The 13,138-nt window shown below is 50.6% G+C and overlaps 1 protein-coding gene across 1 annotated transcript in view; it reads left to right on the top strand.

Annotated features, from left to right (window-relative positions):
* The window catches only part of COL4A1 (collagen type IV alpha 1 chain), a 156,634-nt gene that overhangs the window by 86,764 nt on the left and 56,732 nt on the right, over positions 1–13,138 (top strand). The window contains exons 3-11 of the mRNA XM_043575013.1: positions 5,480–5,569; positions 5,659–5,703; positions 6,986–7,030; positions 7,138–7,200; positions 7,678–7,731; positions 8,111–8,137; positions 10,022–10,105; positions 10,190–10,252; positions 12,675–12,710. Coding sequence (XP_043430948.1) covers positions 5,480–5,569; positions 5,659–5,703; positions 6,986–7,030; positions 7,138–7,200; positions 7,678–7,731; positions 8,111–8,137; positions 10,022–10,105; positions 10,190–10,252; positions 12,675–12,710 — 507 coding nt within the window. The remainder of the gene's footprint in view (positions 1–5,479; positions 5,570–5,658; positions 5,704–6,985; positions 7,031–7,137; positions 7,201–7,677; positions 7,732–8,110; positions 8,138–10,021; positions 10,106–10,189; positions 10,253–12,674; positions 12,711–13,138) is intronic.

The raw sequence follows: 13,138 nt of genomic DNA, 5'->3' as shown, positions 1-13,138 counted from the left end.
CTCTCCTACTTCAATACTAAAATTTTAAAATGGGGGTGCCTGGGTGGCTTGGTCGGTTAAGCGTCCGACTTCGGCTCAGGTCATGATCTCACGGTCCGTGAGTTCAAGCCCCGCGTCGGGCTCTGTGCTGACAGCTCAGAGCCTGGAGCCTGTTTCAGATTCTGTGTCTCCCTCTCTCTCTGCCCCTCCCCTGTTCATGCTCTGTCTCTCTATGTCTCAAAAATAAATAAACGTTAAAAAAAAAAATTAAAATTTTAAAATGCAAGAAATAATAGCAGTGTTGGAGTGGTCACGTGGAACAGTCTTCGCCCCATCTTTAACTCACTCAAGAAACATAGTATACGTTAAATTAATACACGCGTGTTCGTGTAGGAATCCAGGTACGTGTCTCCTACTGCAAAGGAGAATCAGTCTTTACGTCCTCCTCTTTGGAAAGCGTGTTCAGGGCTCCAGCTGTGTATTTCCCCTCCCGCCGGGGCGCCAGGGCGGTAGTCCCACCACAGTGGCAGGCCTCGTGGTGTGGGCGGAGCTCCCAGTGGGGCCTCGTCAGAGTTTTTCCAGGACCCCGTGACACTTCCCACCACTTTCCCACTGTCGGCATTCAGGAAATGGCCCCGCAGATGGTTGTTGGGCTCAGCAATTGCTCTTGTGGAATTTTTGGCCGAGTCCCCATGTCACCCATTGACTGACTGTGACCTGTCATTTGAAATCGTTTCCCCATCGCTGAATTCTTGGTGAGTCCTGGCTCCAAAAGTGAATGCTTTCATTCCTTCACTCATTTGCAGCTTTGCTTGGAAATGGAAGCCTCCAGGCGCCCAGTGACAGAAAGAAACAGCTGATCCAGGGTCCTGTCCTGATCACAGCTTGCTTTTTCTGTTGCTGCTTCGGCCGCAGGCACATATGTCAGCCGGGGTTCCCACGGCGCCCGCATGGCTTCAGACCTGGAAAGGGGCCCCGTGGCCCAGTCACCATCCTGTACTACGCGTTGAGTTTCTAGGGCGCACGCCCATACGAGCGTGGTTCGCTACTGGCTAGTTCATCCATCCGCTCAGCGATTTTAGCGAATTCAGAGAGGGTGCTGATCACGGTGAATGAATAAAATGATCTCACTGTATTTACTTCTAAGAGGTGGAAACCCAGCTACAAAATGTCTCCAACTGACACCGCTTGTGAGGTCCGTTCTGCTTTGTGATGGATGAACCCAAGCACATGGATGGCTCTACCCCCCTGCAGTCAGCCCTCCTGGGGCCAGGAAGCCTGGTGCTCTGGACACACTTTTCTTGTGCTTCTGTCCACTGTAAAGATCCTCGGTCATATCATTTTAGATGTGAAAACTTAATTTAAAACTTAACTAAAAGGATGTGATCCCATGCTGACTGTTGAAACAGGCATGCTACGGCCTCTGATAGTAGGACTTGACCGCTTACTTTAGGTTTATGTTGTGTTAACTTCAGTGTTTGTGGTTCGTAACTGTATTACCCTTCGAAGTTAGAAGCTTTACAACTCTTCCAATTTCAGCCAACCAGGGGGTTCGTTTGTATTTGGATTTTCCTGACTTGGACAGGAAGGGGTGTCATGTCCTAGCGTTGGAGTTCCATCTTGAGCTTGTTTCCATAAGCATTTTAAGAGGAAGGGGAGTAATTGATATTATAACAGAATCTTTTATCCTCCTATCTGATGGAGTTTTAAAAGTATGTCCTTGCTTTAGATAATACATACGTTATGCAAAATTTGTAAGTTACTCCATGCATGAAACTGTATTTCATGCCTAATTTAGAATGGCTAATTTCGATGCCAAGATTATTCTCCATGGCTGTATTCTTTCATCTTTATAATGATGGCATTTTGCTCTTCCTCTTCAAACTCTGAATTCCATCATTTGAGGACACATTGGTAATTGGTTCTGCTGTTGATGCATAGACGTTTTAAAATGAATCTAATACAGTTGCACTGACATTGGAGAATAAAAGTATGAAACGCAATTGCATCCACACTTTTGTGTCATATTTTACCAGCTTCTCTGGTCTTCCCTCCATTGGAGATGCTCATTACTGTGATGAACAGTGGTCGGGGGTTCCATTTCTGCCCGGTACGGGTTAGGTGGCCGCCATGGCCTTTTGGACCTTGCCTTGTTTAAAAAAAATTTTTCTTTAACGTTTATTCATTTTCGAGAGACAGAAAGAGACAGAGCGCAAGCAGGGGAGGGGCAGAGAGAGGGAGACACAGAATCTGAAGCAGGTTCCAGGCTCTGGGCTGTCAGTACAGAGCCCCGACGCAGGGGCTCAAACTCACTAACTGTGAGATCATGACCTGAGCTGAAGTCGGACGCTCGACCGACTGAGCCCCCCAGGCGCCCCTTGGCCTTTGCCTTTACCGCATCGTGGGGTGTAGATGACTCGGTCCTGTTTCTCAGGGACGCTGACAGCACAACCCCTCCTGCCTTGACCCCCAGTGTACGGGTGGCCACAGTCGAGGTCTTACTTCTACAGCTGCACTGCCTGTCTGGATCAGCCAACGCTTCCTACAACGACAGTGGGGATTTGCTGAAAGCTCAGAGGAGTAATTTGGCCTGCATTCCACGCACGCTGTGTGCCAGCTAACTGTATAGCTGTTTGAACGTTTATCCTGTCTGCTGGCTCTGCTCGGGTGCCCATAATAGCCTTGGACGGGGCACGGGATATTGGATTATTCATGTGCACTCTTGTCTGAACAAAAAGAGTGGGAAAGTTAAAAAAAAAATACGTGGGAGATAACAAGAACCATGTCAATGGAGGAGTCACTTCCTTCGTAGCTAGTTAATTCCAAAACTCTTGGGATATACGGATTGCTTAAGTGTTCCAGGGACATTTGGGAAAGAATGTGTTCTTGTGGTGCAAGCAAAGACTGGAAGTCTGATTTCTGTGTTCTGTTCCCAGCACTGTGCAGGGGTCACCCGGTGACATGTGACAAGTCAGTTCCGTGTCAGAATCCTAACGTCCCTGTCTGTGAAATGGACATAAGAGGGGCGAACTTCACGTTGGTGAATCGTTCAACAGTTTGCTGGGAACCAGCTTGCTCTAGTGACCTAGAAAAACCATGCACTGTGGTGCAGGCTGACCTCATTTCTATTTTTGGCTTTAGCACTGACTCAGTGAGAAACTTGCAGAACTCAGCGAATCTGGCTCTCGGCCTCCATGCGTTCCATGGTTAAAATGAGAATTATAAAGTCTTCTCTGCACTGGGTCTCATAGCAATAGAGCCAAATACTAATGAAGTTCTAAAAATATGCCACCAAATACATGGGAAGGCTCTTACATCGATGCGCCTCTCACACGTCCTTCCGATGTCCTATTAGGTTATCTGGGGAGACACAACTCGGTGTTCATGTATTTTTTTTCAGCCAGCTCTTGGCAGTTCAGTTCTATTCTGTTTTGGGTAGAATTTTCCCACATCCGAGTAGTAGCGAGGAGGTGGGCACGATGACGGAGCATCTCTATGGTCAACGCTCTCTGTGGTTGGAGCCCACGGTTCATTATGTTTCAGTGTAAGAATGAATATATTTGAGTAGCTTTCCATGTGAACAGGTCTTGGTCTGAGAACGCTTTCCTTTGCCGGCTGTCCCAGTTCTCGGGAGGAGGAGCCAGCCGTGTCAAATCCTGTGCCGAGGGCTCCGGGCACGTTAGCATTTGCTCCTCTGGGTGGAGTCTCTGGACGCTGCTGTCCTGAGGGCTGTGCCAGGCTGCACGGCTTAGTTTTCTTGAATCCCTTTACCATTTCATTGTGTCTTCTCGAGTTAGCACTCATCTGCACATTTGCTCACACGCTGCTTCTGGACTCCCGACTTCCACTTTCAGCTAATCCTGCGGTCCACGGAGGGGGGGCGGCGGTGGAAGTCCCAAGCTCAGAGCCCCATTCTGCGCTTCTAAAAATGCAACAGGTGCCGAATTTGCCAGCAATGCCAGGACCGGCCAGTGGTGTGGAGAGAAGGGCAGATCCTAGACCCCTTGCCCTGTTTCCCTCCATCTGTACGACGGTGAAACTTCCCAGTAACTCTCGGGGACCTGCTCTTCTGGGGGTTAATGCTTATGTTGTATACCGTATAGCTCACCTGTTTAGTTTTGCTTTGGGCCGATATGACTGAGAAAGTACTGGGTGCTAAGTAATCCATAGGACCGTCTGCTTTTTCAAGTCAGCTGGCGATGGCTGTTTCATCTGCACCCTTTGTTCTGGAAGATTGCAGTGAAGTCCACGTACTGTAAAGCACACAAGTTTTCATGATTTCAGGTCGCGATTGTGGGTGATTTTATCTTGGCAGTCTGAGTGTGGCGATCTTTCTTCATTGTCGTGGCATCAGGTCACGGGCTCGCTGATGCCTCTGGGAGAAATCCTGTTTCCGGGTCAAACGTTGACGTTCTGCTTACTCTTGTGCTGGTTGTATTTTTTTTTTTTTAGTTTCTTGTGCTCACGGGACTGAGGTCGCCCTCATCGCTGCCTGTTCCCCACCTTCCAGACTCAGTGACTCCTCTCTTTCCTTCACATACGTATTTTGTTTTCATCCTTCAAGCGCCGGCTTCGGGCTCAGAACCCCAGACATTTGGACCTTTCTTTTTCCTTTTTGAGTGTATTATGACCGCCTGCACATGCACTGAATGATAGCATTTTATATTTTTATTTTATTAAAAATTTTTTAATGCTTATTTATTATTTTTGAGAGAGAGATAGAGGGCAAGCAGGGGAGGGGCAGAGAGAGAGGGAGACCGAATCTGAAGTAGGCTCCAGGCTCCAAGCTATCAGCACAGAGCCTGACACGGGGCTCGAACTCATGAGCTGTGAGACCATGACCTGAGCCAAAGTCACATGCTTAATGGACTTAGCCACCCAGGCACACCCCCCCATTGAATGATAGTATTTTAAAAACAATGTTTCTTATTTCTTTTTGCTCCAAGAGCATTGGCAGAGGCTCTAATTAAACTTTGTGCCTTTGCAAACAAACACTTTTTAAGGACACTTTTGAAAGCCCATCGTCCGATTGTTGATTGCACAGAGAGGTCTTAGCATCTCGTGTGGAAGCTCACACCATGACCTCTGCCTACACACCTCCTAGGAATCCAAAGGAAAACTGTGATGCTCTGCTTATAGATTCTCAGTGCCGCACGTGCCGATAATAAGATCCCACTAGTTGAATGACAGCATAATCAATTCGGTGAAAAAAAACCCAACTAGCCATTATTTTATTTACCCGGTAAGTTATTGAGCATTTAGAATATAGAACATAGAAAGCATTGTCCCAGGTGTCGGAGGTGAACACTCCTGTGCTCAAAGAGCTTGGCACGCAGTGGAGAAAAGCCTCCTGGAACGGGAGTTAGTTTGGAGCGTGGACCTTCAGGTGCCCGCAGGGACTTGTGCGGTGCTGGACGGTCGTGGCAGGGGTGAGTGCCGATCCCTTCCCTCCATTTCTGCCAGCGCACCTCCCTTCTGACCTCCTCCTTCTCCCCCGCAGGGCGAAAGAGGCCTCCCGGGCTTGCAGGGTGTCATCGGGTTCCCCGGGATGCAAGGACCAGAGGGACCGCAGGGGCCCCCGGGACAGAAGGTAAGCTTGGCTGTGCCACTGCGGGGAGGAGGGTGTGAGTTTAAGGTGGTCCACGTTCTTGTCACGGTGGCACTTCTGTTTGCTTGCAGGGTGACACTGGAGAACCCGGACTGCCTGGAACAAAGGGGACAAGGGTGAGTACACCTGTCACCTAAGTCCGTGAGGCTGTGGTGATGTGTGATACAGTGATGCCTCCGCTTGAGGGCCCTTCACCCCTTCTCACCTCCCAGCAGCCCTGAGGGGTGCCCCCTCTGCCCCCCATCCTTGCCCGTCCATCTTCCCAGAGCTCCGACCGTGCGGGGCCAGGGGGGCTGACGTGAGCCCCCTGCTCCGACCCCCGCCCTTGTGGTGGCTTTTCCTGTCGGTTCTGTTCTTCCAGAGGGTTCTCGCACACACGGTGTGCTTTGGGGGAGGGGCGATGACATGTCTACAAGTCATGGAAGAAAAGGGCTGCCATTATCGAGAAAAGGGCGAACCTTCTCAGCGCTCACTTGGGTCTTCCTTCTTCACACTGCACTCTGGTTTTGCTCCTTCCATTCCTGGCAAATGCAAAGAGGAAGACCTCTGAAAGCACGTTCTGAAAGCAGAGAAACAGAGGCGCTGTAAACGTTTCATTCCGCTGTTCTGACACAGTCCCCGGCACCTTGGGCAGGAGGTAGAGGAAATGGCCCCGGGGGTGCCCATGATGGAGCAGATCCAGACTTCCACTGGGAAGGACTGGGCTGCCCCCTCCCCCAGTGAACCGAGTTCTCTTACAAATGCTTCTTCCCAGCAGTTTGCGATTTTAATGTAAATTGTGTCTATATTTATATACACGTAACTTGTGTGCGTTTGCACGTATACTACGTATACAACGTGCATGTTTACATACACACTATACACATAATAAAGAATATATTTTACCTACAAATCACCAAGTGTGGAATGAGGACAGGGTTGTTTTGTGGCTGTGCAGCCTTGGTCTTAGAAGTACAGTAAAACCTTGGTTTGTGAGCATAATTCCTTCTGGAAACACACTTGTCATCCAAAGCACTCGTGTATCAAAGTGGATTTCCAGAACCACAGGCTCAGATGTGATCACGTGACGTTCGGTGTCACGAAGGACTCGTATTGCAAGACACTGCTCGTTTATCAAGTTAAAATGTATTAGAGGTGTTTGCTCGTCTTGTGGAACCCTCGCAGAACCAGTGACTTGCAAGCCAAGGTTTTGCTGTAATTAGCGTCAGCTTTTGGTATAAGAGTTGCTGCTTCCGGGGGCCGAGCCCTCAGCTGCCTGCCCCCAGAATGCAGTGTGTGCTTAGGGTGGATGCTCCGAGCCCCAGCGACACGGGTGTGACACCCTGAGCCAGGTGGGTGTGGTGGGAGGAGACGAGGGTCCCCCCGACTCACTGCACTCTCTCATTTCCATCCTTACAGGGACCCCCAGGAGCATCAGGTTACCCGGGAAACCCAGGACTTCCTGTATGTATCTTACTTCCTGTATGCTTCCTTAAGGAGACTTCTGATGTGCGTGACCCCACCATCATGTGATCCTCTGTTCTGGCTACTTTTCACTTTGTTAATTGCAGGGTATTCCCGGCCAAGATGGCCCCCCCGGTCCTCCAGGTATCCCTGGATGCAATGGAACAAAGGTAAATTTGGAACACAGGCCCTTCCCCCCGTGCTCTGGTTACCCGACTCGTGTTGAGAAGTCCTATGACACGGTTTTCATTGCCACAGATGGAAAGCTGTTCGCCTTAAAGTGTCCTTTAATTGATGAGGAAATCAGTTTTCCCCGTATTTAATATTCGCAAAAGGCATAACTGTGCCTTTTTGTGGACTCTTATCCTGCGATTGCTATAAACACTAAATTTCTTGCCTCTAATCTGTTGCTGAAGCAAATAAGGAAATGTTATTATTACCCCTTGTCCCTATCTGTTATATTCTCATGTATATTTCTCCTGTCACCAAGTAGCACTGAGCAGGGTAGCTGCCAACAGGTAATTGTTAGGAGGTCCCAACAAGTGAAGGATCTGTGAAGGGAAGGACAGAGTACCTGGTGTGGGCGTCTGGGAGGATGTGCTGTGTGCCTGGCCACACACCCGAGTGACTTTCTGCTGTCCCCTCAGGGCGAGCCAGGGCCTCTGGGGCCTCCGGGTTTGCCTGGATTTACTGGAAATCCCGTGAGTATAGCATCGTTTCTTTCTTCGGCTATAGTTCTTCTCTTCTTGGGGCACCTGGGTGGCTCAGTCAGTTAAGTGTCCCGACTTCAGCTCAGATCATGATCTCGCGGTTCATGGGTTCAAGCCCCGTGTCGGGCTCTGGGCTGACAGCTCAGAGCCTGGAGCCTGCTTCCGATTCTGTGTCTCCCTCTCTCTCTGCCCCTCTCTTACTCGCACACTCCCACTATCTTTCTCAAATATAAACAAACATTAAAAAATATTTGAAAAAAAATTCTCTTCTTCACTTTCTTTCCCTTTTTTTTTTTTTTTTTGCACTCGTGTCCTAATGCTAATGCTGTTTTGAGAGAAACAAAACTAATACCAGCCTTTTCTTTTATAGGGACCACCAGGGTTACCGGGAATGAAGGTACGTACTTACACTCGACTGGGTTCATCACGGGTGCCTACATAGAGCAGATGCTGTAGACACAGCTTTATTGTATGTCCTTGGGTCAACTGGTGGCCTGGTAATGCGTTTGTCTAAACCCTGCTCTGTTTAAAGAGTGTCTGAGTCATAGGCACAAACTTAAATTTTGGGAGGTAAACTTTAGACACCAGGGGCAGTTTCTGAATCGGAAATAAGCAGAAACAGGGAGCATGGTGCGATGTGAGTGATGTGAGTCCAGTCCAGATTAATTGTCTGTGTAGACAGACTGGGTGACACTCCTCTTCCAGAGCCGTGGGCAGAAACACTCAGACTGTTACCGTGTTTAATTTCTGTGGTTTCACTTGAATACCACCATCTTGTTCTGTGGCCTGTGATCTGGAGACACTGTCTTATAAGTTCTATAATTCCTGCAGGAAGACCCCAGTTACTTTAGGTGAGACCCTTGGTGTCCTGCCCACCCCCCTTATTCAGAGCCAAACCATGGGCTTCGTTAGCTTGATTGTCTCTGTGTCAGGGTGGCCCCAGACCCTCTGCACATGGTGAGGAGGAGAAGCCCTGAGCCCTTCCCGCTGCGGCGTCCAGAATAACGGGTCCCTGTCCTTCATCCACACTCGCACCTTGAGCAAGCTCGGAGTGAATCTGTGCAGGTGCTCAGCTCTGTCCCAGCCCCTCCAGCATTCTTCTCTGGGACTGGGGGGGGGGGGGCAAAAGGAACCTGGCCCACGGGTCCTGCCCAGACAGGTGGGTGGTGATGTGGCCGGGGGCTGTGGTCACACCGAGATGACTAAAAGCATGTGCCCACTCCCCACCCCCCTGCGTGCTGCAGAGCAGTTTGGGGGGCAGGGACATCTGGGTGTTGAGAGCAGCCCTGTAAAAGGACAAGTTCCGGGTTTTTTTTCAACAGCCACACTGCAGACGACCACATATCCGAATGAGGTGGAGTGTCCCTGTGTCCCTGTGTCCCTGAGAAAACCTGAGAAATAGAATCCTCACGATAGTCCTGTATTTTAGTCGGGGCTCTGCAGAGAAGCAGAACCAGTAGGGTGTGTGTGTGGAGTGTGTGTTTGCACACGTACAGGCACAGACGTACATCCTGCTAGAGGGGTTTACTTTAAGGAATTGCAAGATTGTGGGGGCCTGGCGAGTCCAGAATCCGCAGGAGAGCAGCCTGGAGGCCCGGGGAAGAGCCAGGGTCCCAGTTCAAAGACTGTCTGGAAACAGAATTTCCTCTTCTTGGGGAGGTCAGGGTTTGTTTTGTTTTTTTTTTTCCCCCTTCCTCTTGAGGCCTTCAGCTGATTGGACGAGGCCCACCCACATTAAGAAGAATAATTCATTTTACTCAGAGGCTTCTGATGTAAATGGTTATCTTATCTTAAAAATACCTTCCCAGGGACATCCAGACTGGGGCTTAACTGAACATCTGGGTACTGTGGCCTGGCCAAGCAGACACATGAAATCACAGCCTGTTTTATACAGATGCTCATCCTGGGTCTGTTTGTGAAAGATAAGCCTTATCGCATGAGAACAGACGGAGCCTCGGCCCCGATCTGCGCTCTGTCTTCAGGCGTGGGGCACGGCCACGCACAAGCGGGGGGCTCCTCGTGTGACGCCTCCACATCCAGTCCTGGCGCAGCCGAGTCCAGCTAAGCGTGGCGCTTGACGCTGGCCATGGAGGCAGTGACAGTGAACGTGGTGAACGTGGTCGTGGCCAGTGTGCGTGTTTCAAGCGTAGACGGGCTCTCAATCCCAGACACGGGCTGATTCGGCACCACTAACGCTCACCTCTTACGCAACGGGTTCTCGGTTTCTTTCTACGAATATCAGTTTTCGTGACTTTCTTTCCTTTTTTTGCTCACCCCCTAGGGGGATCCAGGTGAAATAATTGGCCACGTGCCTGGGACCCTGTTGAAAGGCGAAAGAGGATTTCCCGGACTCCCAGGAGCACCAGTAAGCGTTTGCTAAATCACTAGAAGCACATGCAGTGTCTCTTCCTGGCTCCCATCTCATTCTCGCGTTTTCACTAAATTGCAGGGCTCGCCGGGACTGCCAGGGCTGCAAGGTCCTGTCGGCCCCCCAGGATTTACCGGACCACCAGTAAGTTTGGGGGAGGATGTCTCTTGGAGTCGCTCATTCAGTGAACAACACTGTGTTTGTGAAAATAAATCCGATTTCTTGAAACCTTTACAGCGTCGCGATCTCTCTTAATTTGGATCGGGAGAGAGAGCTTCTTGGGAAGATGTGTGGCTGGCACTTGGGGTCCCTGGGGAAAACCATGGCAGCTGTAGTGCAGGCCAGGTCGTCCCCCACACACGGCACCCTCGCCGGCGGAGGGGCTGGGGGGCTGCCGATGATACTGTGGCTGGAGGAGGCCGAGCTCAGAGCTGGACAAGGCAGCCTGTGCCCTGCCGTGGACGCGTAGGAACAGTCATCCCAGAGGGCCCGGCTTCGCGGGCGGCTGTGGACACAGACCAGGCGGCGGCGGGGACTGCGCCGTGCTTGTGATAAAGGGCGAGCACCTGAGACAGCCCCCTGGAGGCTCCGCTCCCTGCCAGCCTCCTGCACAGCCCGTGATTCCCAGGAGGAGGGCCCATGTCCCCCACTCCTACCGTTTGGGAGCACGAGACACTTGGCAGTAACAACACTTCCCTACTTGTCAAGTGCCTTGTGCCCTGGCGATGAGTAATGCACGGTGGTGTGCCGTCCTCGCCCGCCTGCCTGCCGGTCCTTCCAGCCTTTCGGGTTTGCCTCCCGCCCTCCCTCCTTCCTTCCTCCTCTCTCCCTCCCCTCTCCCTCCCTCCTTCCTTCCTTCCTCCCTCCCTCCCTCCTCCTCTCTTTCTCCCTCCCTCCCTCCTCCTCCCTCCCTCCTCCTCTTTCTCCCTCCCTCCCTCCCTCCTCCCTCCCTTTCTCCCTTCCTTCCTCCCTCCTTCCCTCCCTCCCTCCTCCTCTTTCTCTCTCTTTCCCTCCTCCTCTTTCTCCCCCTCCCTCCCCCCCCTCCTTCCTTCCTCCTCTCTCCCTCCACTCTCCCTCCCTCCTTCCTTCCTTCCTTCCTCCCTCCCTCCTCCCTCCCTTCCTCCCTCCCTTCCTTCCTCCCTTCCTTCCTCCCTCCTCCCTCCCTTCCTTCCTCCCTCCCTTCCTCCCTCCCTCCCTCCCTCCCTCCTTCCTTCTTTCCTCCGTCTCTCCCTCCTCCTTGCCTCCCTTCCTTCTCCCTCCTTCTTTCCTCCTCCTCCTCTCTCTCCCTCCCTCCCTCCTCCCTCCCCCTCCCTCCCTCCTCCATCCCTCCTTCCTTCCTCCTCCTCTCCCTCCCTCTCTCCCTCCTTCCTTCCTCCCTCTCTCCTTCCTCCTCCTCTCCCTCCCTCCCTCCTTATTTCCTCCCTCTCTCCTTCCTCCTCTTTCTCCCTCCTTCCCTCCTCCTCTCTTTCTCCCTCCCTCCCTCCCTCCTCCTCCTCTCCCTCCCTCCCTCCTTCCTTCTTTCCTCCTTCCCTCCCTCCTCCTTTCCTCCCTCCCTCCCTCCTCCTCCCTCCCTCCCTCCCTCCTTCCTTCTTTCCTCCTTCCCTCCCTCCTCCCTCCCTCCCTTCCTCCCTCCTTCCTCCCTCCCTCTCTCCCTCCTTCCTTCTTTACTCCATCTCTCTCTCCTCCTTTCCTCCCTTCCTTCTTCCTCCTTCTTTCCTCCTCCTACTCTCTCTCCCTCCCTCCCTCCTCCCTCCTCCTCCCTCCCTCCTCCATCTCTCCTTCCTTCCTCCTCCTCCCTCTCTCTCCCTCTCTCTCTCCCTCCTTCCTTCCTTCCTCTCTCCCTCCCTCCCTCTCTCCCTCCCTCTCTCCTTCCTTCCTCCCTCCTTCTTTCCTCCTCTTCCTCTCTCCTTCCTTCCTTCCTTCTTTCCTTCTTCCTTCCCTCCCACCCTCCTCCCTCCCTTTCTTCTTCCCTCCCTTTGACCCTTCCTTCCTTCCTTTCTTCCAAATCCAGCAACTCTAATGTCCATTCTTGCAAAAGTAACCTCTTTTATATTCTTGCAAATAAATGGACTCATTTTTGTGAAAGAGAATGACTAGGCTTTTTTTTTTAATGATTAAAAAGCATTCTGAAATTTTGCTGCAAACACAGGAAAGTTTTTACTTCACTAGAGTCTATGCACTTGAAGAAATCATTCAACTTTTTAAGATAAGTAGTTATATCCAAAGTGGACAAACGTGACGTTATTTCCGACCTGGAAACCCCAGGGCTCTCAGAGAGTTTGGCTGATAATTTAAGTCATCACCTGTTAGCCGGGCACATTGTTGGGTCAGTGGATTTCACGGGGAAGTGCCTAAGATTCTGAGGTGTTTCCATCCCTGGTAATTATTGGCCTGGACTAATTCCTAGTTATTTTCAAAATTTTATAGCTCCGAAGCACAGGAATAAAATTTAAATATTTAACAAATATCATATTAATCATGGGAATCTTAAGATAACCTCATTAAAAAGCATTTAAAGCTTACCAGGGTTATGAATGATATTTAATTAAAATGCTCTTTTTTACAGGGCCCTCCAGGTCCTCCTGGCCCTCCAGGTGAAAAGGTAAATATATTTTTCATTTGAATTTCTTCAGCATTTGTATAAGACTACCACAAAATCACCATAACTCGCTGTTTAGTCTCTATAAACAGTTTGAGAAAGTTATTTTTTTTGTCTCTATTTAACATCTGTCTACCCACCTGCCCATGTATCCGTATACCCATCCCTCGATCTATCCATCTGTCATCCATCCATCCATCGTCTGTCCATATGTCTGCCTGTCCACCCGTCTGCCTGTCCACCCATCCATCCATCTATCCACTCATCCATTTCCATCTATCCATCCATCTATCCATCCATCTGCCTGTCTGTTCATCTGTCTATCCATCATCTATCTGTCTCTCTGTCTATCTGATCTATCCATCTGTTCTGTCTTTCCTTTCACCAGTCCCTTACTTTGGAATCATTGATCTTTCCTTTAGTTTTCTATA

The sequence above is a fragment of the Prionailurus bengalensis genome, chromosome A1 (assembly GCF_016509475.1).
Source record: "Prionailurus bengalensis isolate Pbe53 chromosome A1, Fcat_Pben_1.1_paternal_pri, whole genome shotgun sequence".
NCBI lineage: Eukaryota > Metazoa > Chordata > Mammalia > Carnivora > Felidae > Prionailurus > Prionailurus bengalensis.
Note: the sequence above shows the minus strand (reverse complement) of the source record. Positions and strands in the feature narration are given on the sequence as shown.